We start from the raw sequence: 27494 nt of genomic DNA, 5'->3' as shown, positions 1-27494 counted from the left end.
ATATATTCTTGAACAAAAATTACAAGCTGTAAAGCTTTGCATGCCTCATATGGTTTCTTTTGTTTTGTTTTCCATTTCCTTCTCTTTTAGAAGATATTGACTATTTCCTTTTTGGTTGAGTGAGATTTGACAATGATATATATGTTTGACGTGAAGGCTCCTATTTTCCTCCTAATTTGTTTTAGGTGCTGATGCAATTGCTTCTTGTTAATTGTATATGTTTTGTTTCGTTACGATTTTCCCCCTTTATTATGCAGGCTGTGGTTATTGGCGAGGTGGATTCTTTTCTCTTTCGGCCTCACTTAGGACCACGTGCACAGTACCATGCTGTATGTCCTAAACTTTTTGTTGTTTATGTTATTATTATATCTTTCAAAGCAAAGTAAAATGCGACAAACTTCTTGTTTTTTAATTGTTACATGCTAGGCACAGAAAAGCACAAGTTTTGGTTTTATCTGCCCTAGTATGTTTCTTAAAGTCTGTCCATCATTGTTTGTGTCATTATCATTCAGATCGGCATCTTATAACACGCCCAAAAGGGATCTTGTATACTAGATCTTGTGACATTTCAGACTTTTAGAATTTATTTGTGTAATCATTTTTTGATTTTGTTAAATGAGAATATTGTGCACTGCATGAATATATCTGTCTGAAATCACTTTTCTGTAGCTACATAAATGGTGACCCTTCAATTTTTAGATGACCTTTGAACTTAAAACTTTGACTCTATCCAAATCCATTTAGACATGGTTTGACTGAAGAATCTCATTGACTGCCTTTTCTACTTTTTCAGGTTAACTTCTTGAGCCAAGTCCGTCTCACAAATAAAGGAGATGGACCAAAAGTGGCAAAACGTCTAATAGATGTATATTTTGCACTATTTAAGGTATTGGTTTTCCCTAACATCCTTCCTTCTTTAAGCTTCTCTCAAACTGAAATGTCATGTCAGTGTGCGGTTCTCAATTTTTAGAAAATAGGTAAAATGGGGGGGGAAATGCATTCACAATTAGAGTTCTGCAGGTTTTGATCACTGCTGCAAGCAGCAATCAAAAGTTTGATAAAAATGGCAAGGCAAATGCTAAGGAGGAAAAATCAAAAGGGTTATCAGAATCACATGCGGAATTGGACTCCCGGCTTCTATCGGCTCTCCTAACTGTATGTATAATTATATAATAGTATTATTATATGCAATGATTTTGATTAATGATTGTGAAATTTTTTAACATGTCAGACTCAGTCATAATCTGGGTATTCACTATTCAGCAACCTTTGTCCTAAATTGTACAATCTTTTGCTATTTCCCATTTGATATTCTTACAGGGATTGAATAGAGCATTTCCTTTTGTCTCAAGTAATGAAGCTGATGACATTGTTGATGTTCAAACGCCAGTACTTTTCCAATTGGTAATATTACTGATTGATAACACATTTGAAACTCTGCGTGCAGTATTTCATACCTGATTTTGGTTCCTCGATGTCTTAACAAAAGCTGCAAACTTGCAGGTACATTCGAAGAATTTTAACGTAGGAGTTCAAGCACTGATGCTTCTTGATAAAATTACATCGAAGAATCAGATAGCCAGTGATCGTTTTTACCGTGCTTTGTACTCCAAACTTCTGCTTCCTGCAGTCATGAATACATCCAAGGCAAGCAATCTCTTTTTACATTTTACCTTCAGACCCAAAATGCTTATGCTTATGCTGTTCTTCACTCCTCTCCTCTCTAGACTTTTTTTTTTTCTAACTGGTTCGTTATCAGGCGGAAATGTTTATTGCACTTCTTCTAAGAGCAATGAAGAGAGATGTCAATTTAAAGCGCGTGGCAGCATTTTCTAAACGTTTATTACAGGTGATTATTAAACTGCCCTTTCTCTACCTTTCTTGTTTTACAAGATAACACTAATGATTCTTATTCATTCAGATTGCACTTCAGCAACCACCACAATATGCATGTGCATGCCTTTTTCTTCTTTCTGAACTTCTTAAAGCCAGACCACCTTTATGGTAAGGCTGGTTATTGTTTGTTCTATGTCATTGCCATTATTAATTGTGGATGTGAAAGATATATAACATTTGTCAAGAAATTATCTATTCTGTGTACTTTGGTAGTCAAGTACTTGACCATCTACTCATTTGACTAGAAAAAAAATCATCTACTCATCTTCACTTGTCATATAGGAACATGGCGTTGCAGAATGAGTCTATGGATGAGGAACTCGAACACTTTGAGGATATTATAGAAGAAACTGATAATGAACCTAGTACTGTATCAAACAAACAAATTGATGATATTGGACTTGTTCAGAATGATGAAGATGCCAATTCTGACGCTGGTTCTTCAGAAAATGAAGATGATCTTCCAGCATCTTCTGAAGATGATGATTCGGATGATGCTTCAGAGGATGCAGGTTTTGTGCTAGCAAAGAGTGATTTAAATGATAAGAAATCAAAGTCTGTATCTGATAATGAAGATCAGCAATCACAGCTATCTGCCAAGAAATCACTCCTGCCTGGAGGCTATGATCCGCAACACAGAGAGCCTTCTTATTGGTAATTTGCTTGATTTGCTTTCACATTAGAACTCATTTCTGATATCTAAAAATTATAAAAGATTTCTGTGATTGTTTGTTCAAAGCACCAGGGCTAAAGATAAATTGCGTAACTGTTTCATATTACTTCTAAAAGGGGAGATAGGTACAATGTTATGAGGCCCATAATATCTATGTTTGCCTCTAATAGGGAACTAAAAGTGATCCACAATTCTGGTAACAAGTTGAAATAGCTGTTGCATTTGGGGAAGTTGTAGTCAAAGAGATTATTTTAATAACCATTGATTTTTATTTTTCCGAGTTATATTCTTAATCTGTTTTGTAACACCTTCTAATTATCTTTCTACATCATAAATTACACACTTTGTCCATCCCAACAGCAATGCAGGCCGCGTAAGTTGGTGGGAGTTAATGGTACTTGCTTCTCATGCACACCCTTCAGTTGCTACTATGGCAGGGACTCTTCTTTCTGGAGCCAACATTGTCTATAATGGAAACCCGTTAAATGACCTGTCTTTAACAGCTTTCCTTGACAAATTCATGGAGAAGAAACCAAAACAAAGCACGTGGCATGGTGGTTCTCAGATTGAACCTGCCAAGCAGGTAAATGTGTTTTTTTTTTCACTAATCAATCATTTCAATTCATGCTTTTTCAGCAGAATCATTTCTGTTGTTAATGTATCGTCATTTCTATCCTATTTTTGCAGATGGACGTCAACAATCATTTGATTGGGTCAGAAATTCTTTCATTAGCTGAAGTAGATGTACCACCAGAGGATCTTGTCTTCCACAAATTCTATACAAACAAAATGAGTTCCTCTTCAAAACTGAAGAAAAAGAAAAAGAAGAAATCAGCTGATGAGGAAGCTGCTGAGGAGTTGTTTGAGGTTGATGGCAGCGATATTGATGGTGGGGATGAGAGTGATAATGAAGAGATTGAGAATCTGCTGGATACTGCTGATCAATCTTTGGAACCTCAAAGTGGCTATGATTATGATGATTTGGATAAAGTAGCCAATGAGGATGATGAGGACTTGATTGGTGATGTTAGTGATGCAGAGATGGAGATAGCCTCAGATATTGGAGAGGAAGACGTTGATGCTTCAATTGATGATGATGGCAGTGATGACAACAATGATATTGACATTGGAGATATTGATGATGCCTCTGATGTTGATGAAGATAAAGTTGACAGAAGAAAACGAAAGCGCAAGAGTGGTGGCAAGAGTGCAGTGTCTCCATTTGCAAGTTATGAAGAGTTTGAGCATCTAATGGAAGATAACCATACCGAGAAAAAACCTTCCCATAAAAAACCCAAGTCTAAGAAAAGGAAAAAGTAATCTGGTCAAGCTCAGCTCATTTTCCTTGGTAATTGATCTTTCTTAATAGAGAACTATGGCCAGATTGAATGTTAGCTTCGAGATTGAAGTGGATATTTGTGTTCATCCATTTTATATATACCTAGTGCTCCTTTCTTTAATTTGGACCCATCATTTGGGTATGTTTAATTTTTTTCGCTTGACTAGTTTAGTCTTACAAAATGTTAAGCAGATTGCTCTTGTTTTCATCTATATTGGTGAGAAGATTGTTTTTTGTTTTTGTCTTTTTGTTATTTATCCACTAGCTAAAAATTTCATTACATGGGAACAAGAGCAAATATAAGAACCAAAAGTACTGGGATTACATTGCCACCTAAACAGCCACAAAGGGCAAAAACAGAGGCCCTTCACTACTAAGCAAGCAGAAAAACCAAACAAAAAACCAAAAAATCACTGTGCTCTAGCTCCCAACACAAATTATCATTCAGGCAATGGAAACTTGAACTGTTTTTGATTTTGGAGCAGGAGGGTGCTTCTCAACAAGCACAGTCAGAACCCCATTTTCACATTTAGCAGTGATGGCTGACACATTGGCATTCTCAGGCAACCTGAACTTCCTCAGCAACTTCTGTGGTGCTCTTCTCTCCAGCCTAAGGTACTTGCAACCTTCATCCTCACCATCTTGAGGTTTCCTTTTCCCATTGCTTCGTATAACAAGTGTGTTCTCATCTTCAACTGTCACCTGCAATGCAGCCACATTTCATGAGTACATCACACCACAACACAAATGTCTAATCACTACTTCATTATATCAAATCACCAACAAATTATGCATGCTTACATAATACTCTGCATATTATCATACAAAAGTCTCATATCATGAATAGTAGCATAAAAAAAATAATCTTTAATTTAATTCTCTCAAGTACACCTGAATTTCAGATTTGGAGAGACCAGGAACATCCACGAAGAAGATATATTCCTTGGGAGTATCCAAAATGTCCACTGGAAAGCTAGAAATTGAAACTCCTCTGGTGTTTTGGTTGTCATGCTCTCGAGATGGAAACATGAAATTTTCCATGGTTTCAGGAAAATTTAACAGGTTGTTCACTGCAGTAACCAAATCCACACCAACACTGCTCATCTTCACCAATTCTCACAGCAAAGTCACCCACTATTACTTTTAATCTGAAACCACCACAAAACACAGCAATTAAGGTAACCACATAAAAACATCAACAACAAAAAGAAAGAGACAGAGAAAAAAGAAAAAGAAAAAGACATCATAGGAGACGAATAGTGAGTCAATGTTCTGACATGTACCTATGCTTGTGCCCCGAGAATCTGACCAAGATAATGAGAATTTTAATGTTTGAGGAATCTTGTTGAGAGATATGTAACAACGACACTTTTGGATGTATATAAATAGAAGAAAACTATGATGAGTGAAGAAGGTTCGAGAGTGATCGCCCAAACGTTCTGGAAACGTCCTTTGAATTTTTTGTTACACGTTATTCTCCGGAAAATTATGGACAACCAAGGCTCCTAGCTTCTCTATACGTGTCACAATCATCTCGTGGCTATTGAGAATGAATCAAATCAGATGATTCTATTTTCGTAATCTTTTCGAACTACGTTCTGTAGGAACAAATCACAAAAAATGAAAAAAAAGTTTATGATTTTTTGAAAAGGGAATAAGAATGAATACTATGATTCAAAGAAAGAAGATTTTTTTTACCAATTCAATTAAGCCCCATCATCCTTCAGCCTCTTGTCATATTAGTAATTCTAGGAAACTTAGGTGAAGGGCACGAAACAAATGAAGCTTTTCTTTATCTTAAAATTTCATAAATCATAAACACTAAAAGATTGTGATATAGTTGCTAACACATATAGCTAAAACCATATAATAAATAAACCAGTTAGGCACACCTACATTTTAACCACCTCTGATCTCCCTTAATTAATATAAAGATACTCATTATCACTCCAACATTCATCTTTTGTGACATATCAGATTTCTGTATGCAGGTCATTTTTCATGTCTTGAAAATGAGAGAAGAGATGAACCAGGCATTAGTTGCTCCCTTTAGGGACCAATGCAACATGGGAGGGTTAGTGCTAGTGATGTGCATGGTTGTTTCATGGATGTTCATACACAGATGGAGTCAAAGGAACAAGTTAGGCCCCAAAACATGGCCCTTTCTTGGAGCTTCCATTGAACAATTAATGAACTATGACAGGATGCATGATTGGCTTGTCCAATATTTGTCCAAGTCAAAAACTGTTGTGGTCCCTATGCCATTCACAACTTACACTTACATAGCTGATCCTGCTAATGTGGAACATGTACTTAAGACCAACTTCAATAATTATCCGAAGGTTTGAATCTTGTTTAAATTTCATTTCTTTTACTTGCATAATTTGATGATTTTGATGGAAAATCTTGTGATTCTAACTGCAGGGTAAAGTTTATCATTCCTATATGGAAGTTCTTCTTGGAGATGGGATCTTTAATGTTGATGGTGAGCTTTGGAAGAAACAAAGGAAGACAGCAAGCTTAGAGTTTGCATCCAGAAATTTGAGGGATTTCAGCACCAAAGTTTTCAGGGAGTATGCCTTAAAACTCTCTGCCATTCTCAGTCAAGCATCTTTCCTCAACCAAGAAATAGACATGCAGGTGCTGCAAACATTCTTCATGCTTATGTTTTTATTGCAATTTAAAATTCATGTCCTTAGTTCTATGAAGTAGTGGAGGCTTTGATTGATGATGCTTGTAATGTCAATTTCTAGGAGTTGTTGATGAGAATGACTTTAGACTCCATATGTAAAGTGGGATTTGGTGTGGAAATTGGAACTTTGACTCCCAATTTACCAGACAATTCTTTTGCTCGGGCCTTTGACACTGCAAACATCATAGTAACACTTCGCTTCATTGATCCACTATGGAAAATTAAGAAAATTCTAAATATAGGGTCAGAAGCACAACTTCATAAGAGCATCAAAGTCATTGATGATTTCACTTACTCAGTAATTCGTAGAAGGAAGGCAGAGATAGAGGATGCTAAAAAGAATGGGCAACAAAATCAGGTAGCATCATAGAAACCATGTATCCAAACATAGCAGTGGAGTTCAAACCTAAGCTTACATATTAATATATCACTCTTATCTTAATTTATAAACAGATAAAACATGATATATTATCAAGATTCATAGAACTGGGAGAAAGCAATGCATCAGCCAAGAGTCTAAGAGATGTTGTCTTGAACTTTGTAATTGCTGGTCGAGACACAACCGCAACAACTGTATCATGGGCCATTTATATGGTAATTACACATGCTCATGTTGCTGACAAACTTTACTTAGAGCTCAAAACTTTTGAGGAGAATCGAGCAAACAAAGAGAATATTTCCTTGCTTCAATGTGACATAGGAGACCCTGAATCATTCAATCAAAGAGTAGCTCAATTTTCAAGGTTATTGAATAAAGATTCACTAGAAAAACTGCACTATTTGCATGCAGTCATAACGGAGACCCTAAGATTGTATCCAGCTGTTCCTCAGGTATGCAATTTTTACATTAAGAAAAAATGATATACTTTTTTTTTTTATCTCATTTGACTCAAATGACTACTAGAAAGCATTATAGGACAATCACAAGGTAGGTTTCTTCATAATGACCTGAATAAGCAGAAGTTCTTCATTTTAGAAGCCTAATGAAAAGAGCTTGAGAATTCATTTAATGCTGCCAAAGGGAAATGAATTTGGCAGTCCAATTTAAATTCTTCTATAAAATGTCATGTACTTAAATGTTATAAAGCACCAATTCAACCCTAAAGCTTAACCTGAATATCAGGTTAATGATTTTATATTATATATCTCTAACATTTATTACTAAGCAAAGTACCTTAATGTAATTTGAAAGAGGAGTTTCACTAAGGTTTTTGCTTAAGATTTAGGGTATTATGAATATAATGTTACATGACACTTCTTGTATCATGTTATAGACACATAAACATCATGGGTCCCACTGCATAGAAAAAGATAAAAAAAATTGGAGTGGGTCCCACATACTTTTGAGTGTGTAGGAAAAAGAAGTTGTGTCATATAACACTATGTAGCACCGATACTGACATGTGACACGATACGACACGACACTCCGACACGTTAATTCTAAAAAATATTAGATTTCGACACGTTAAGACACGTTTTGATATTAAATAATATTTTTAATTTTTGTAGTGTATATTATATTTAATATTCAATAATTTAACAAAAAAATGAAACTAAACTTATAATATTCATCGATTTTGCAAAGAAATATAAGATATCCCAAATATATATATTAAACTCAATAAAATAGTAATCGTAATCCAACGAATCTAATAGTTGGAACTAAAAACTCAACGCAACGCAACCTTTGAACCTTTTTTTGAATTTCTATAATGCATCTTGGAGTGTCGGGGAGTGTCAAAGAGTGTCGGACACGATACGTCAGGGTTTTTGAAGTGTCGGTGTTTCATAGATGTAACATGATATCAACGGGGTTGATTGTAGGATCCTAAGGGCATCTTGGAAGACGATGTCTTGCCAGATGGAACCAAAATAAAAGCAGGTGGCATGGTAACATATGTTCCATACTCTATGGGAAGGATGGAATATAACTGGGGCCCTGATGCAGCTTCATTTACACCTGAAAGATGGTTCAAGGATGGTATTCTCCAAAATGAATCTCCATTCAAATTCACTGCTTTTCAGGTAAGTTAATCTGGTTTGGAATATATAACAAAAATACAAAAGCAAGTATTGCATGTTTGAACCAAGATGTGCAATAAACACCTTAGTTTTTTCTTTGGATATACAGGCAGGGCCAAGGATATGCCTTGGAAAGGACTCTGCATATCTCCAGATGAGGATGGTATTGGCTATTTTGTGCAGATTTTACAAATTCAACTTGGTGCCTGGTCATTCAGTGAAATACAGGATGATGACTATATTATCAATGCAACATGGCTTGAAGCTTACAATAGAGAGACGTTCTTGAGTACTTCATCTTTGATTATATGTCCAATAAGCATCATGATTTCATATTTTAAGTGATGGAATACATAAAATTGATAAAGATTTGTAAGATTTTAACATTAGTAAACCCTTAATAATTTTAATATCTTGGGGTGGTTAAATCTCTTCTTGTACTCTCTTTAAAAAAATAAAATATATAACATTTGTCATTCCTAACTTCTATTCTTCTATATTTTAAATTTGAAATATTTAAATTTGTTATACACATTTTCATTATAATTTTAAATATTTCTTATTTTATATTTTCGTATTTTGTTTTAATTTATACATATTCGCACGATGCGCTATGTAGTATTAATAATGGATACATATGTGGCGTATCTAAGTTAAAGAGGTCAAAGTATCATTGTATTAAAACAAATCCATAATTTTTCTTCAAAAAGAAATAGGTTTTGTTGGGCCATACGAAAAGAACTGTGATATGAATATTGTAATAGGAGATACTTTAAGAGCTGGGATATAACCCACTGTCTATTAGATCTGAGTTCTGAGGACCCAAAACATACCAAAGGTTCTGTCAAAGTTTTCATTTCGTTGATAGTGCAATGGATATATGAAATATTAATAGTAGGAGTTATTATTTGGTGCAGTAGTCTATAAAATCAAATTATTTACACTGGCACTTTATATTTCGTGATTTTTATTATTTGATAGGGAAATGTTTTAAAATATGATTTTCATATAAAATTAACAAGAAATATTAAATCATCTGTTATAAAAGAAATTAACTCATAGAGGTTTTGGTTTCACTAAAGGTGACCTTGAGTTATTTTAAATTTCATAAAACTTTATGAAGTTTCATGAGTTAACTTATTCTCTTAATGTTCATTGTTGTCAGAAACTAGTGTAAATGTGTAAAAATTTACATTTTTATTGAAGTGATATATGTTAAAACACAAGTAAAAACTCTCTTAAATAGAAATTGATAAAAAATGGTAGAACGTTTTTACTTAAACAAAAATTTGAACCCGATCTTATCCCAAAAAAAGAAAAAAAATTGAACTAGGTCAACTTTTAACCCGTAACTCGATTTTTATTTTATTTTATTTTTTTTTAAAAAAAAACCTATTTTCATTTTCCCTAAATCAAAATGTACAATATCTTCTTCTAGCTATCTGAAAAAAAAAAACCTCACGCGAGGTCGCTGTTGCAGAAAATGAAGAGAGTGAAGCCACTGGTGCAAAATTTGAGTATCAAACTAAGGTGGATTTTGAATCAATCTATTACGTTTTATTGCAAATGAACTTGTTATATGAGTAAGAGAAGAAGACATTGAGGACATATAACCGATGTAAGATGATGTGTTTGATTTAAATTAATTGATATAATTTAAGAGTTGTTAAACTTTATTCTTTTGATATTTTGGAACTGGGTTATATGAGTTGTTAAACTCTTTTTGTGTTTTTGAACTTACGTCTTATATAGTTATGTGAGTTATATATTTTAAATATGAAGTTGTTCATTGAATTTTAAGTAATGACTTATGTGATATTTTTTTATATGCACATATATATAATTTTATAGCTTGATCCTAAGTAATAGAAATTTTATGTTTCGTGTCATTTCTACGATTTATGTTTCTACGATCTCTTTTCATTTATACGTAGAAACTCGATTTTCACAATATTAGTTGGCTCAAATTTGAAATTTCTGTTCCTACTTTATATAGATAATAATTGGGAGCGTCCTTAGATAGGTGTAATTGAACTTGTAGGAGCTCAGTTACACCTATAGACTCAATGAGTGTAGCTTAGTTGATAACATGCTAAATATATTTTTGAAAGACGAAGAACTTTAACTGTGATTAAGTCCCGATTCGGGATTAATCTCATATTCACCTCAAAAAATTGAAATTTATGAATATAGCTAAAGGGCTAACTCACCTCAAAAAATTGAAATTAAATCCAGATGCATTGAAAGCCCATGCACATTGCTTTTGTAGCATTCCATCTACTTCTCTTTGAAGCCTCACGACTGCAATGTTTACACAGTTCTAGATTGTGATTAGAACTAGGATGCTGTTTTGTGTTGGTTTTACGAATCTCTGGATTATTAACAGTTTAATACGTGATCATAGAGTTTAGAAGTTGGAAAGCTTATTGGGCATTACAGGAGGCAGCTTTTGTGGATAACAAATGTGTCTTTTGTTATTTATGCAGAACTTTTGCTTCACATTGAAATTTCTGTGTTACTTATACACAGAACTGCTTTTGTCAATTTTATCAGCGTCTCTGATTGCTACTCATTAAAGTATCAAGATTGCTACTAGTAGTCCAGGTCTTGCTGGGGACTGATCTTTACTATTTGAAATTGAGCAGACAACTTATGATGGAATAATTGTTGCTAGGTTTTGTGTCTTGTTGATTTTCTGTAAATGTGAAAGTGAAGTGTTGGTATCATGGGGCCCATACTAAGCTCTGAAGTGGTCATACTTTGGTTGCATTCTTTTCTATTGTGAATTTCAACACTTTGGATATGTGCTTAGTAATTTCAATGATTGACCAGATTCCTCTAGCTCGATATTTACCTACCTGGAGAGGGAACGTTATAGATGCAGAAATGGAAATGAATCCATCCCGTGTTCTGGGCATGTCTCTGTCTGTCAATGCTGAGGGTGGTGTTCCAGGTGCTAGATCTGGTCCGGGTGATTTCAGAGTTGAACTTGATTGGATCAAGGCCTTGAGAAATGAATGAATTATAGGTTACAGATAAAAGTTAAGAATTTTTCTCTTCTTTTAGGGTGATAAATTCCGACCTTGTTTGTAATAATAATGTATCTATTTATGTTTCATATAGGGAAACTATATTCATTAGTTATTCCGCGGTCCAATAACGGATTTGGATTTCATATTCACATGGAAGCATTTCCAGAAAGCAGAATTCATTATTTTCATAATGTGTAGTACAATTCATTATCTATTTCCATGTGTTTTTAAGAAATTTTTTTATAACCCAATGGGTGCAGCTCAGTTGGTTCCTTGGCGCTGAGTTAGTGGAGTTGGACATGTGTTCGATTCCCGCTGAATGCATTCTTGGGGAGGGGGCTTAACCTTTAGCCATCACTGACCCCCGCACTCCGGATTAGTCCCATAGCCGGCTCAAAGAGTCGAAGCTTGTGGAGATACCGGAGGGAGCCAACTCGCCTCAAAGAGGTAATTAGGGTTAGGTAACTCCAAAAAAAAAAGAAGGATTTTTTTTATGTAATTATCAAATAGTTTTTAACTTTTTTTTTAAGCTCTTTTTTTAGCTTTAATTTATAAGTAACTTATAGCTTAAAAAGAGAGAGGATCCAAACACGCTATTAAAATGACATAATTTTATGTCGTTTAAAATGACAAATAATAAACCTTTACTACATATATTATGAGTAAAGTTCATTTTGGGTCTCCAACAAAAAATAGAGTCTTCATTTTTGTCCTTTACAAAAAAATATTCATATTAGTCCTTTTTTAAAGACTTAATTGGGTCTTCATTGAATTTACGAGGGATTACATTTTCAAAGAACTGAAATTGTACAATGACCAAGAGTTAACTTTTTTTTTTGTACAGGATGAAAGTGAGGATCGTGTCTTTTATTTGAGACCCAAAAATGACTTTACTCATATATTATTGTTGACGATAAAATAACTAGCGGATATTTGCACAAGCATTCGATACGTAACTATCACTTCGAAATTCTTAAATTATTTTTCAAAATTTATTACCAATTTAATTTATCAAAAAATATAAAACAGTTATTAATTTTTATCATTGTCTTAATCTTTCACTTATTTAATAATATGATCATATTTAGGGGTATAAACGAAGCGTTTATCAATTCTGTTGTCATAAGAAATAAAATTATCTTCTTCAACTCCAAAACTACATAGTTTTGATGATTAGAAGAATTAACGAGAGGTGTTTTGATAAAATTTATACAATAAAAAAACAAAATTATCAAAAAACTTATCATTAATTTTCTCAACCCTTTTCAATTTTTAATTATCAAAATAATAAATTCAACTCATATAATGAGTGTCTTAAGCTCCTTGTTATAAACTAATAACAAATCAATTTAAAATCGAAAATCCTAAAAATAAGAAAAATTCCTGAAACAAATATAACAGTAATAAACATTTAAAAATAGATAAATAATTACAATTAAATCATTTAAAACATATCTCAAATCTTAGATCTCAAATCATACCAAATGTGTTGTTTTTATTTGGATTTGATCGTAATTTGTTATATGTTAAATTGCTGTTTCTTTTAACAATTAGGCCACAATTATTAGACCACAATTCTAGTTGACTCTGTGCTTCCTGAATCAATGGTTGGGTCATATGGAATAGGTCAACCATTGATTCATGGAATGAGTCAACCATTGATTCAGTAAGCGTATAGTCAACCAGAATTTTGGTCCAATAAGTTTGGCCTAATTGTTAAAAGAAGTAGTAATTTAAAATATAACAAATTTTTAGTTGGGTCATGTGCAATTGGGCTATACTTATTGGATCACAATTTTAGTTGACTTTGGGCTTCGTTAATCAATTGGGTCATGTGAAATTGGTCAAATGTAAGTGCATCATTTCCCCTGTTAGGAAAAGATTCGCCCTCGAATCTTCTTTTTCTTCACTGCTCTCAATACCTTTAGGTATAAATTGAAACAACAATTCTTGCTCGATTAAATCTCCATCATCTAATTTCCCAATAGATTTATCGTTAACTAAATAATTATCGAATCATCGTCAATTGGATAATCATCATAAATTAAATTATTATCATAAATCGAGTAATCATCATAAATTGTGTTGTGATTGTAGACATCAAAGTCATGAATGTTTATTTGCATCTTAATATCTTGAAAAGTGGACTGAATTTCAGGTCGTACTTCCCAATTTTGTCCATGGTTTAGAATCCCCAAGTGATTGATGTCATCATCTACGTCATCAGATTCATCCGTTAATTCCATTCTTTCTTCGAATTGAATGTCCAACTTTGACCACGCAAGTAGCCGCTCCAAATGTTGGATTTTCATGCTTTTTGCCTCAAGAAGTTGTCGCTTCAAAATTTGGACTTTCTCGATATGGGCGTTACGAGTTCTCGCTCTAAATCTTGAATTTTTCTTCTCTGCGCTCGCACAAGTAGTCGCTCCAAAAATTGGATTTTCATACTCTGTGCCTCCACGAGTTATCGCTTTAAATTCTGGAAATATTTTTTATCAAAAAACTTGACGAAAATATTTAGTCAAAAATTTTCGATGGAAATGTGTTTCGCTAAAAATTTCGACGAATTTTTTTTTTGTCAAAGGTTTAACGAAAATGTTTCCGTTGAAAACTTTTGCCGAAATTTGAATTCTGTAAAGAATTTTGATGAAATTTTTTTCCGTCAAATTTTTTTGGGTAAATTACACAAAAACTCCTTGTACTTATGGGTTGTTTCAAAAGAACACCATAAAGTTTCAATTGTATCAATTAACCCCCCTTAAACTATAATTCTAAAACAATTTAACATATTTAACAAAATTAAGACAATAATACCCTTATTTATAACCTATCCATGTTAATCGTTATCACCGCTACCTGCTCTTGCTCCACGGCCCTCACGGTCCCCACCTTGTCATCCAACATAGTTAGTGTCTTTATTTTCAAGTGCAGTTTCTAGTATGAATTTAGTAAGCAATTGATCAGAAAAGAAGAGATGAAAGAGATACTTGATGGTCAAACAAATCACACAATCCATTGCCCGCAATCCGTCAATGAGCCTTGTGCTTTTTTTCACTATGGAGGTTTTACCAAGCACTCAAATAATAGCATCAAAGAATGCCAAGTAAAACCCATATTGCAGCAATTGCAAAGATGAAACCAATTATGTCTTTGAATTAATGAAATATTTGTTCTTTTGACCACAACATAGTCACCAGTATTCAAACAAATGACTTCACCTTACCTTGGTTCATCTGCAGTTCAAGGAAGACCCTATGCAACAGATATCCTCTGTTTCTCTTCTTCAGTTACCATCTCTTGTATCTTCTTCACAAATTCTTCCTCTTTCAACTTTCCCCTTTGGTACAATATCATTCTGTTGAAATTGTTGCTACCAAATTCATTGGTAAATAACAATGATAATAATGAAAAATGATCAATCAATCAATTACCTCAGTTCTTACCTTGAATGATTTTTTATTAGTGACTTTCCGGTGTTTCTTTCTCCACCTTCTTCCTCGAAAGTGTTTGAAGATTTCATTCGTTCAATTCAAACTCAAAACTCTAATTGGTGAATGAATTATTAACCATTCTGATTTTTTTGTATAAACATAACTTCTAGTCTTACATTTCTCTTGTTTCATCGACTCCCTAATAGAAGGCCTGTTACATTTCTCCTACAATGGCTGGTGACAGGGTGGCGACCGGGGCAGTGGTGCAATTAGTGGGTGGTGGCAATGGTTATGGTTATGGTTAAGAATATGGGTATTATTGTCTAAATATTATTAAATTTGTTAAATTGTTTTAATATGATAGTTTAAAGGAATTAATTGATTCAATTGAAAGTTTAAGGTGACTTTTTGAGACAACACCAAAGTACAAGGTGGTCTAGTGTAATTTGTCCAATTTTTTTTTATGGAAATTTCTTTCGTCGAAACTTTTAATGAATATGTTTTTTTGTGAAATATTTTGACAAAATTTATTTTCCGTAAAAAATTTTGATAAAAAATTTTTTCCATCAAATTTTTTTACAGAAATATTTTTAGTCATAAATTTTTGATGAAAATATTTTTCGTAAAAATTTTTTGCGAAATTTATTTATAGAAATATTTTTCGTAAAAATTTTTGACGTAATTATTTTACGTTAAAACTATTTTTTTAATATAATTGTGATTTTTTTTTCTTTTTTGTTCACATAATAAGTATTGATCAAGTTTTGAGTCAATAGATCATTGTTAAAACAAGTCATGGTATCAAGCCTCGTGTCGGTTCGATCTTCGCCGCCTTCCACTTTCTTTCAAGTGGAATTTCTTTGCTCGCACGTAAGTGGGCCTGTGCATTGTCCACCCTTCAAGCCCAGTAGACTCTCATGTGAAAAGACGTGTTGAGATATATAATTAATGTTGTCTAAAACTGACCCAAATAAAAATAAGATCAATGGGTCAAGATATTTATGGGTCAAGGACATGTGAATCACTTTTTTTACACATCGTTATTCCTTACTCAGAATTCCCTCACATCACTCGGAGCTTCCCTTGTCTCTCTCTCTCTCTTTGAGAAATTTATTTTTTTAGAGTGCAAATCCCTTTCCGGTAGCAACCATGGCCGCCGCCACCAATTCCGCCGCAGCCCCGCCGCGCGAGCTGTCACAGAAGGAAGCCGACATCCAGTTGATGTTGGCGGCGCATGTCCATCTCGGTACGAAAAACTGCGACTTTCAGATGGAACGTTACATCTTCAAGCGCTGCAACTACGGTAACATCTTCTTATTCTTCTTTTCTGGTTGAAAAATTTACTATCTTTGCAATTGGGTCACGCCAACTACATGTTAAAACTTCAGACAGTAACCTTTCAAGGTAGAATCACAACATTTAGAAAACCTCGCATCTATTTTTTTTTTGCACGTTCTGTATATCGTTTTGAGGGTCTTTTTGTCTTTTGACCCTTAAAGTATGCGAACAACCTGCGACGAAACTTCTGTTCTGTACTTGTGTTTCATTTTTGCTTTTGTTACAGTTTAACCTTTTACTAATCTTAACAACAAAGGCAGAAACACCTTTGTTTTTTGTTCATCTCTGTTTTGGTTAGTATTTGTTTTTTGGTTTTTAACTGTTTTTTTTATAAAACAAAAACATGGACTGATACAGTTCCACAACCTATTCCAGCAAGCTTTTCATGACATAATTTAATATTTTTTATTTAAATGTTAAATTTAGAAAAAAAACTCATTTTTTCTCCCATGATTTACAATTTTACATTGCTTATATCTTTTTCTCATTTAGTGCCTGTTTGAATCCTATCTTTTTTAAGCTAGAAGTTAATTATAAATATAGGTTATGCCAAACAAACAAGTTTTGAGAAAAGCTCGTATAATCAAAAACACTTATTTTATATAATGAAGTAAAAAGCTAAAAACTAAAAGTTCTCGGGAGGAGTTTTTTTTAAGCTTTTATTTATTTTTCTTGAATTTTATGTTTTTTTTTAATGAAGAGCTATAGAGATAAAGAGATACTTTTCTTGAAATATGTGTTTGTAACTTTTAAGAAATTATTTTATGTAATTATCAAATAGTTTTTAGTTTTTCTTTTTAAGCTCTTTTTTTAGCTTTAACTTAAAAGTAACTTATAGCTTAAAAAAGAGAGGATCCAAACCCCAAACCCAAACCTAAACCCTCAGTTCTGTCGTCAGTGGACGCTGCCAAAAAGGGAAATGGGTTCAATAAGTCTAGGAATCTTCCCAAGCTTCCTTTGATGAAAACAAATGCTTTGGGTGTGTGGTTTGAGGATGCGGCTGAGTTGGAAGCCAAGGTGATTGGTGAGGAGAAGAAGGTGGAGATAAGGAATGTGGAAGAATGGAAAGGCTTTGTGGAGAAGAAGAGGGAATTGGGTGAGAGGTTGATGGCACAGTATGCTCAGGATTATGAGTCATCAAGGGGACAAAGTAGTGATATTAAGATGTTGGTTTCCACACAGAGGTCAGGGACTGCTGCTGACAAAGTATCTGCATTTTCTGTGTTGGTTGGGGACAATCCAATTGCAAACTTGCGGTCAATTGATGCTCTTTTGGGTAAATTCATTTCTCATCTTTTTTATTTTTATTTTTAATGGGCTTTTATTGTTATTAACTTGTTATATATGCTTAGTTTGAGCCATCAAGCAAGTATTTACATTGGTTTCCTTTCTTCAAGTGTCGATGAATTGAAGAATAAGTAAGGATTGACATTTCAAGTTCTGACGACAAGTTGTTTTTCTAGGCTATGTATTAGCTCAATTATTTTAGTTAAAAGTTTTTTTGTCTTTGTTTGGGGTTGGGGTGCGATAGAACTTGTTTCAGTTAATTTTTTATTGGTGGGGTTGAATGATTCTGATGCTGTCTTGTATCTATTATTTTTGCTAAATCGAGATTTCTTACTTTCAAAGTTTTTGGCAATTTAATCAACTTATCTTTGTACATATCTCTTTCTCTTTTTTGTCTTCTAAAATCCACTTCCCCATATTTTGAATTCTTAGTAACCCTTTGATGCTAATGTGTCTTATCATTAGCAGACTTCTATCTGATGTTATAAAAGAAAAATTGATCTCTTTCCAAGCAGCACTTCCCGCTATGTTACCCCAATCTGAAGCACATAAGATATATATCCCAACATTGTACTTGCTAGAGTTTCATTTCCATCAAACATTCAACCAAGTTTTATTTTTTATAGCGATCTGTTATTTCAATCTCATGGTTTTTTTCCTCAATGATTTGTGTCTCTAGTGAGATTTCCCCATCTGTATATATACCTTGACTTTAGGATATATAATATTTTTTTGTTCTCCCCATATGTGGTGCTTCAGAGTTGAGCTTTTGACTCTGTTTTTTGTTTAATCTAGGAATGGTTACTTCCAAGGTTGGAAAGCGCCATGCCTTGACAGGTTTCGAAGCACTCCAAGAATTATTTATTGCAAGGTCTGCATTTCCCCTTTGTCTTTCACTCTCACTTTTCCTCTCCCCATCTTGATAAAATTTCTTTTATCATTAAAATGTAATCGTAAATGCTTTTTAAAAAATGCTCAAAAAGAGATAAAAATCTGTGCGAGTGATAATTGTGAAAGCTGTGCAAAATCCTCAAATGTAAACTATAATAATCCAAGCTCTACTTTGCGTGTCCTGCGTTACTCTGCTGTGAGTATACCCTGTTTATTCTAATAATATATGCCATGTTATACTTTTACGATTTGCATGCTTTTAAGTTGTAATTTAACTGATTATTTAGACCATACTGGACAAATGTCTAACTTGCATAGCATTGAATCACATGCCTCATCAGTGCTCTGATCTACTACATTTTCTTTTTTCCTATTTTGCTTGCAGCTTATTACCAGATCGCAAATTGAAGACCCTGATACAGTGGCCGCTAAATCACGTTCCAGAAACTAAAGATGGTTACTCACTTCTCCTTTTCTGGTATTGGGAAGAATGTTTGAAGCAGAGGTATGTGTGGCAACACTTTGTTGTACAAAAAAAAAAATCTTAAATCAAATTTTCTGATTTGATTTGGTGTAAGGTTTCTCAAGTTAACTCTAAATGCAAGTACATTTTATGTAGTGCATTTTTTGTTTCTTATACTTTGGATGCTTCCTATACATGTAATTATTTGCTTTGCCATTATAAGAATAATTGGATTCTAGTGAGCATTTACACAGAAGTGTAACCTCCTGCTACCACCGAAGAATAGGAGAAAGGGCTTATTAATGCTAGTACCAGACAGCCCAAAACTTCATCATATGATTACTTTACATCACATTAATTAATATTTGCTTGAGCAATCATAATATTACCAATTTTCAAATTTCAATGACAGTGTATTGTCCTTGTCGACCCAAGCTCTTTTTTTTTTAGTGATCTATGTAATAGCTTCTGATGTCTCAGATATGAACGATTTATTGTTGCACTTGAAGAAGCATCCCGAGACTTGCTACCTGCTTTAAAAAACAAGGCACTGAAGGTGGGTTTTCTGTTCACACTTTGTCTAATTTTTTTTCTTTCTCTTTGTTTTTTATTTTAGAAACTTAAAATATACCCTTGCATTTTATGGTTTTCTTTTTTGTTTTTATGCATGTTATGTGAGGTGTGAAGACATGTTTTGAGATATATCAAGTGAATCAATTATTAAATATTGTGTGGGTTCCTTTTTCCTTTGTTGCTTGCAGGCCATACACGTGCTATTGAGTAGAAAGTCAGAGCAAGAGCGCAAACTACTTTCTGCACTTGTTAATAAAGTGAGTTAACATTAAGCATGACCTATCTGAATTGGACATGTTTGATCTTCATTTGGTCTTGTCATATTAGGTGGTTAGTGAACTTGCTAGAACTAATACCAGCTGTTTACTAAACTCACTCTCTGATTTTTTTTTATTTTTTTTAACTTTTGCTTTTTTTCTTTTGTTTTGCTGGTGGGTGGGGACTTGGAATTTCTTCAGCTTGGGGTTCCAGATTCTAAGGCTGCATCTAATGCTGACTTTCACTTGTCCAACCTTCTGTCTGACCACCCAAATATGAAGGTATGATTATTTATCAACCTTTTTAATTTGGTTTTGGGAGTGTCAATAATTTATGTTTCAGCCAATGTTTACATATTATCAATGTTACCAGGAAATAGATATATTCTTGAACAAAAATTACAAGCTGAAAAGCTTTGCATGCCTCATATGGTTTCTTTTGTTTTGTTTTCCATTTCCTTCTCTTTTAGAAGATATTGACTATTTCCTTTTTGGTTTGGAGTTGTGTGAGATTTGACAATGATACATATATTTGACGTGAAGGCTCCTATTTTCCTCCTAATTTGTTTTAGGTGCTGATGCAATTGCTTCTTGTTAATTGTATATGTTTTGTTTCTTTACTATTTTGCCCCCTTTTTATGCAGGCTGTGGTTATTGGCGAGGTGGATTCTTTTCTTTTTCGGCCTCACTTAGGACCACGTGCACAGTACCATGCTGTATGTCCTAAACTTTTTATTGTTTATGTTATTATTATATCTTTCAAAGCAAAGTAAAATGCGACAAGCTTCTTGTTTTTTAATTGTTACATACTAGGCACAGAAAAGCACAAGTTGTGGTTTTATCTGCCATAGTATGTTTCTTAAAGTTTGTTCATCATTGTTTGTGTCATTATCATTCAGATCGGTATCCTACAACACACCCAAAAGGGATCTTAAATACTAGATCTTGTGACATTTCAGACTTTTAAAATTTATTTGAGTAATCATTTGTTGATTTGTTAAATGAGAATATTGTGCACTGCAAGAATATATCTGTCTGAAATCACTTTTCTGTAGCTACATAAATGGCGACCCTTCAATTTTTAGATGACCTTTTAACTTAAAACTTTGACTCTATCCAAATCCATTTAGACATGGTTTGACTGAAGAATCTCATTGACTGCCTTTTCTACATTTTCAGGTTAACTTCTTGAGCCAAATCCGTCTCACAAATAAAGGAGATGGACCAAAAGTGGCAAAACGTCTAATAGATGTATATTTTGCACTATTTAAGGTATTGGTTTTCCCTAAGATCCTTCCTTCTTTAAGCTTCTCTCAAACTGAAATGTCATGTCAGTGTGCGGTTCTCAATATTTAGAAAATAGGTGAAATGGGGGGAAAATGCATTCACAATTAGAGTTCTGCAGGTTTTGATCACTGCTGCAAGCAGCAATCAAAAGTTTGATAAAAATGGCAAGGCAAATGCTAAGGAGGAAAAATCAAAAGGGTTATCAGAATTACATGCGGAATTGGACTCTCGGCTTCTATCGGCTCTCGTAACTGTATGTATAATTATATAATAGTATTATTATATGCAATGATTTTGATTAATGATTGTGAAATTTTTTAACATGTCAGACTCAGTCATAATCTGGGTATTCACTATTCAGCAACCTTTGTCCTAAATTTTACAATCTTTTGCTATTTCCCATTTGATATTCTTACAGGGATTGAATAGAGCATTTCCTTTTGTCTCAAGTAATGAAGCTGATGACATTGTTGATGTTCAAACGCCAGTACTTTTCCAATTGGTAATATTACTGATTGATAACACATTTGAAACTCTGCGTGCAGTATTTCATACCTGATTTTGGTTGCTAGATGTCTTAACAAAAGCTGCAAACTTGCAGGTTCATTCGAAGAATTTTAATGTAGGAGTTCAAGCACTGATGCTTCTTGATAAAATTACATCGAAGAATCAGATAGCCAGTGATCGTTTTTACCGTGCTTTGTACTCCAAACTTCTGCTTCCTGCAGTCATGAATACATCCAAGGCAAGCAATCTCTTTTTACATTTTACCTTTTGACCCAAAATGCTTATGCTTGTGCTTTTCTTCACTCCTCTCCTCTCTAGACTTTTTTTTTTCTAACTCGTTCGTTATCAGGCAGAAATGTTTATTGCACTTCTTCTAAGAGCAATGAAAAGAGATGTCATTTTAAAGCGTGTGGCTGCATTTTCTAAACGTTTATTACAGGTGATTATTAAACTGCACTTTCTCTACCTTTCTTTTTTTACAAGATAACACTATTGATTCTTATTCATTCAGTTTGCACTTCAGCAACCACCACAATATGCATGTGCATGCCTTTTCCTTCTTTCTGAACTCCTTAAAGCCAGGCCACCTTTATGGTAAGGCTGGTTATTGTTTGTTCTATGTCATTGCCATTATTAATTGTGGACGTGAAAGATATATAACATTTGGCAAGAAATTATCTATTCTGTGTACATTGGTAGTCAAGTACTTGACCATCTACTCATTTGACTAGAAAAAAAATCATCTACTCATCTTCACTTGTCATATAGGAACATGGCGTTGCAGAATGAGTCTATGGATGAGGAACTTGAACACTTTGAGGATATTATAGAAGAAACTGATAATGAACCTAGTACTGTATCAAACAAGCAAATTGATGATATTGGACTTGTTCAGAATGATGAGGATGCCAATTCTGACGCTGGTTCTTCAGAAAATGAAGATGATCTTCCAGCATCTTCTGAAGATGATGATTCGGATGATGCTTCAGAGGATGCAGGTTTTGTGCTAGCAAAGAGTGATTTAAACGATAAGAAATCAAAGTCTGTAGGCTATGATCCGCAATCTGCCAAGAAATCACTCCTGCCTGGAGGCTATGATCCGCAACACAGAGAGCCTTCTTATTGGTAATTTGCTTGATTTGCTTTCACATTAGAACTCATATCTGATATCTAAAAATTATAAAAGATTTCTGTGATTGTTTGTTCAAAGCACCAGGGCTAAGATAAATTGCGTAACTGTGTCATATTACTTCTAAAAGGGGGGATAGGTACAATGTTATGAGGCCCATAATATCTATGTTTTCCTCTAATAGGGAACTAAAAGTGATCCACAATTCTGGTAACAAGTTGAAATAGCTGTTGCATTTGGGGAAGTTGTAGTCAAAGAGATTATTTTAATAACCATTGATTTTTTTTTCCGAGTTATATTCTTAATCTGTTTGTAACACCTTCTAATTATCTTTCTACATCATAAATTACACACTTTGTCCATCCCAACAGCAATGCAGACCGTGTAAGTTGGTGGGAGTTAATGGTACTTGCTTCTCATGCACACCCTTCAGTTGCTACTATGGCAGGGACTCTTCTTTCTGGGGCCAACATTGTCTATAATGGAAACCCGTTAAATGACCTGTCTTTAACAGCTTTCCTTGACAAATTCATGGAGAAGAAACCAAAACAAAGCACGTGGCATGGTAAATGTGGTTTTTTTTTTTTTCACTAATCAACATTTCAATTCATGCTTTTTCAGCACAATCATTTCTGTTGCTAATGTATCCTCATTTCTATCCTATTTTTGCAGATGGACGTCAACAATCATTTGATTGGGTCAGAAATTCTTTCATTAGCTGAAGTAGATGTACCACCAGAGGATCTTGTCTTCCAGAAATTCTATACCAACAAAATGAGTTCCTCTTCAAAACTGAAGAAAAAGAAAAAGAAGAAATCAGCTGATGAGGAAGCTGCTGAGGAGTTGTTTGAGGTTGATGGCAGCGATATTGATGGTGGGGATGAGAGTGATAATGAAGAGATTGAGAATTTGCTGGATACTGCTGATCAATCTTTGGAACCACAAAGTGGCTATGATTATGATGATTTGGATAAAGTAGCCAATGAGGATGATGAGGACTTGATTGGTGATGTTAGTGATGCAGAGATGGAGATAGCCTCAGATATTGGAGAGGAAGACGTTGATGCTTCAATTGATGATGATGGCACTGATGATAACAATGATATTGACATTGGAGATATTGATGATGCCTCTGATGTTGATGAAGATAAAGTTGACAGAAGAAAACGAAAGCGCAAGAGTGGTGGCAAGAGTGCAGTGTCTCCATTTGCAAGTTATGAAGAGTTTGAGCATCTAATGGAAGATAACCATACCGAGAAAAAACCTTCCCATAAAAAACCCAAGTCTAAGAAAAGGAAAAAGTAATCTGGTCAAGTTCAGCTCATTTCCCTTGGTAATTGATCTTTCATAATAGAGAACTATGGCCAGATTGAATGTTAGCTTCGAGATTGAAGTTGATATTTGTGTTCATCCATTTTATATATACCTAGTGCTCCTTTCTTTAATTTGGACCCATCATTTGGGTATGTATAATTTTTTTCGCTCGACTTAAAATCAAGTTTTACAATTATAATAGTCTTACAAAGTGTTATGCACATTGCTCTTGTCTTCATCTATATTGGCGAGAAGATTGTTCTTTTGTTATTTATCCACTAGCTAAAAATTTCATTACATGGGAACAAGAGCCAATACAAGAACCAAAAGTACTAGGATTACATTGCCACCTAAACAGCCACAAAGGGCAAAAACACAGGCCCTTCACTACTAAGCAAGCAGAAAAACCAAACAAAAAACCAAAAAATCACTGTGCTCTAGCTCCCAACACAAATTATCATTCAGGCAATGGAAACTTGAACTGTTTTTGATTTTGGAGCAGGAGGGTGCTTCTCAACAAGCACAGTCAGAACCCCATTTTCACATTTAGCAGTGATGGCTGACACATTGGCATTCTCAGGCAACCTGAACTTCCTCAGCAACTTCTGTGGTGCTCTTCTCTCCAGCCTAAGGTACTTGCAACCTTCATCCTCACCATCTTGACGTTTCCTTTTCCCATTGCTTCGTATAACAAGTGTGTTCTCATCTTCAACTGTCACCTGCAATGCAGCCACATTTCATGAGTACATCACACCAGAACACAAATGTCTAATCACTTATTTCAAAAAAAAAAAATGTCTAATCACTACTTCATTATATCAAATCACCAACAAATTATGCATGCTTACATAATACTGCATATTATCATACAAAAGTCTCATCATGAATAGTAGCATAAAAAAAATAATCTTTAATTTAATTCTCTCAAGTACACCTGAATTTCAGATTTGGAGAGACCAGGAACATCCACGTAGAAGATATATTCCTTGGGAGTATCCAAAATGTCCACTGGGAAGCTAGAAATTGAAACTCCTCTGGTGTTTTGGTTGTCATGCTCTCGAGAAGGAAACATGAAATTTTCCATGGTTTCAGGAAAATTTAACAGGTTGTTCACTGCAGTAACCAAATCCACACCAACACTGCTCATCTTCACCAATTCTCACAGCAAAGTCACCCACTATTACTTTAATCTGAAACCACCACAAAACACAGCAATTAAGGTAACCACATAAAAACATCAACTACAAAAAGAAAGAGACAGAGAAAAAAGAAAAAGAAAAAAACATCATAGGACACGAATAGTGAGTCAATGTTCTGACATGTACCTATGCTTGTGCCCCGAGAATCTGACCAAGATAATGAGAATTTTAATGTTTGAGGAATCTTCCACTTTTGGATGTATATAAATAGAAGAAAACTATGATGAGTGAAGAAGGTTCGAGAGTGATTGCCCAAACGTTCTGGAAACGTCCTTTTTGGTTGCACATGTTATTCTCTGGAAAATTGTGGAAAACCAAAGGCTCCTAGCTTCTCTATTACGTGTCACAATCAGATACCAATTCGTCTGATTCATGTACTTTATCCTTATCCTGTACCATTTTTTAGTTTCATTCTTTTTTTTTTTGTAAACAGGTTAAGGCAAGCTTTCCATCTTTTTGCAATTTTTGTTTTTTGTCTTTACAATTTTTTTTTAAGGGGAAGGATATACTTACCACAAAAAATGTTTACCATTCTTACAATCTACTTAATCATGGTTTATTTTCGTCAATCTAACGGTTATACTTTATTGAAAATTATTAGGTTGTACTTGTTAATTAATTATTAATTTTCAATAAATTATAGTCTGTTAGATTGATTGAAATCAAAGGTGATTAAATTGGTTATAAAGGTGGTAAATATTTTTTGTGGTAAGTATATCCTACCATTTTTTTTAAATGATTGAAAATTATAAAATGAACATTTTGTTTATTTAAAATTTAAACCTTAAAAAAGAACACAATGAATTTTTTTATTTAATTTCGTCAATAAGTAATATAAAATAATCAATTAAGTTTATGATTTTTTTTTAAAAAAAATTAATCAATTTTTTTTTCTTCCTAATTGGGTATTAACCAATAACCTTTTAGCAGAAATGCAAATATCAGTATCTGTAACGTGGATAGTGACTTGCCTAAGTCTCACCCTCTTGTCATATTAGTAATTCTAGGAAACTTAGGTCAAGGGCATGAAACAAATGAAGCTTTTCTTTATCTCACAAATTCATAAATTAAAAGCACTAAAAGATTGTGACATAGTTGCTAAGACATAGCTAAAATCTTATATAAAATAAACCAGTTAGATATCTACATTTTAACCACCTCTAATCTCCCTAATTAATATAAAGATACTCGTTAAGTATCACTCCAACATTCATCTTTCGTGACATAACAGACTTCTATATACAGGTCATTTTTCATGTCTTGAAAATGAGAGAAGAGATGAGGTAGGCATTAGTTGCTCCCTTTAGGGACCAATGCAACATGGGAGGGTTAGTGCTAGTGATGTGCATGGTTGTTTGATGGATGTTCATACACAGATGGAGTCAAAGGAACAAGTTAGGCCCCAAAACATGGCCCTTTCTTGGAGCTTCCATTGAACAATTGATGAACTATGATAGGATGCATGATTGGCTTGTCAAATATTTGTCCAAGTCAAAAACTGTTGTGGTCCCTATGCCATTCACAACTTACACTTACATAGCTGATCCTGCTAATGTGGAACATGTACTTAAGACCAACTTCAATAATTATCCAAAGGTTTGAATCTTGTTTAAATTTCATTTCTTTTACTTGCATAATTTGATGATTTTGATGGAAAAGCTTGTGATTCTAACTGCAGGGTGAAGTGTATCATTCCTATATGGAAGTTCTTCTTGGAGATGGGATCTTTAATGTTGATGGTGAGCTTTGGAAGAAACAAAGGAAGACGGCAAGCTTAGAGTTTGCATCCAGAAATTTGAGGGATTTCAGCACCAAAGTTTTCAGGGAGTATGCCTTAAAACTCTCTGCCATTCTCAGTCAAGCATCTTTCCTTAACCAAGAAATAGACATGCAGGTGATGCAAACATTCTTCGTGCTTATGTTTTTATTGCAATTTAAAATTCATGTCCTTAGTTCTATGAAGTAGTGGAGGCTTTGATTGATGATGCTTGCTGTTCTGCCTGAAGCAGATGTCCGACAGAAGGTCGGGTCTTTGATGTTGGATCTAGAGCTTTTTCTCTAGATACCTATGAATTAGGTATCCTGGAGACAGCTGATCACTACACACTATATGATGGCTTTAGCCAGAAGGGGTGTGTGTGTGCACTGTCGTGTCTTCAATCAA

General features: G+C 34.0%; 4 protein-coding genes and 1 pseudogene across 6 annotated transcripts; 3 read left to right on the top strand and 2 right to left on the bottom strand.

Moving 5' to 3' along the window:
• The first annotated feature begins 942 nt into the window (after window positions 1–942).
• LOC133305680 (cytochrome P450 704B1) lies at window positions 943–8953 on the top strand. 2 transcript variants are annotated; one of them, XM_061505919.1, is made up of 7 exons: window positions 943–955; window positions 5988–6250; window positions 6333–6548; window positions 6662–6958; window positions 7054–7431; window positions 8425–8625; window positions 8732–8953. In XM_061505919.1, exons 1-7 carry the CDS (start codon window positions 943–945, stop codon window positions 8909–8911), a joined length of 1548 nt encoding a protein of 515 aa, XP_061361903.1. In that variant the 3' UTR covers window positions 8912–8953. The 2 variants fall into 2 exon arrangements, with proteins under 2 accessions (XP_061361903.1, XP_061361902.1); XM_061505918.1 differs by lacking the exon at window positions 943–955 and having other exon boundaries at window positions 5903–6250.
• Window positions 1620–4058, top strand: LOC133305681 (protein SLOW WALKER 2-like). Its single transcript, XM_061505920.1, has 5 exons — window positions 1620–1647; window positions 1760–1849; window positions 2179–2550; window positions 2930–3152; window positions 3257–4058. The coding sequence occupies exons 3-5, from the start codon at window positions 2183–2185 to the stop codon at window positions 3887–3889; spliced, it is 1224 nt and encodes a 407-aa protein (XP_061361904.1). The 5' UTR covers window positions 1620–1647; window positions 1760–1849; window positions 2179–2182; the 3' UTR covers window positions 3890–4058.
• LOC133305684 (17.4 kDa class III heat shock protein-like) lies at window positions 4154–5228 on the bottom strand. 2 transcript variants are annotated; one of them, XM_061505923.1, is made up of 3 exons: window positions 5192–5228; window positions 4800–5056; window positions 4154–4610 (listed from the first exon to the last, which is right to left on the bottom strand). In XM_061505923.1, exons 2-3 carry the CDS (start codon window positions 5010–5012, stop codon window positions 4353–4355), a joined length of 471 nt encoding a protein of 156 aa, XP_061361907.1. In that variant the 5' UTR covers window positions 5013–5056; window positions 5192–5228; the 3' UTR covers window positions 4154–4352. The 2 variants fall into 2 exon arrangements, with proteins under 2 accessions (XP_061361907.1, XP_061361906.1); XM_061505922.1 differs by lacking the exon at window positions 5192–5228 and having other exon boundaries at window positions 4800–5110.
• A 7190-nt stretch (window positions 8954–16143) lies between the features above and the next one.
• Window positions 16144–24243, top strand: LOC133305664 (protein SLOW WALKER 2-like; annotated as a pseudogene).
• A 167-nt stretch (window positions 24244–24410) lies between these two features.
• On the bottom strand, window positions 24411–25606 carry LOC133305665 (17.4 kDa class III heat shock protein-like). Its single transcript, XM_061505903.1, has 3 exons — window positions 25457–25606; window positions 25066–25321; window positions 24411–24850 (listed from the first exon to the last, which is right to left on the bottom strand). The coding sequence occupies exons 2-3, from the start codon at window positions 25276–25278 to the stop codon at window positions 24593–24595; spliced, it is 471 nt and encodes a 156-aa protein (XP_061361887.1). The 5' UTR covers window positions 25279–25321; window positions 25457–25606; the 3' UTR covers window positions 24411–24592.
• Between the last annotated feature and the right edge of the window lie 1888 nt (window positions 25607–27494).

This window comes from Gastrolobium bilobum, unplaced genomic scaffold (assembly GCF_033153095.1).
Source record: "Gastrolobium bilobum isolate Gb01-03AN ecotype WA unplaced genomic scaffold, APGP_CSIRO_Gbil_v1 utg7702, whole genome shotgun sequence".
In the NCBI taxonomy this organism is placed as follows: domain Eukaryota; kingdom Viridiplantae; phylum Streptophyta; class Magnoliopsida; order Fabales; family Fabaceae; genus Gastrolobium; species Gastrolobium bilobum.
The sequence above is the reverse complement of the archived record's forward strand: the minus strand, read 5'-3'. Positions and strand labels throughout refer to the sequence as shown.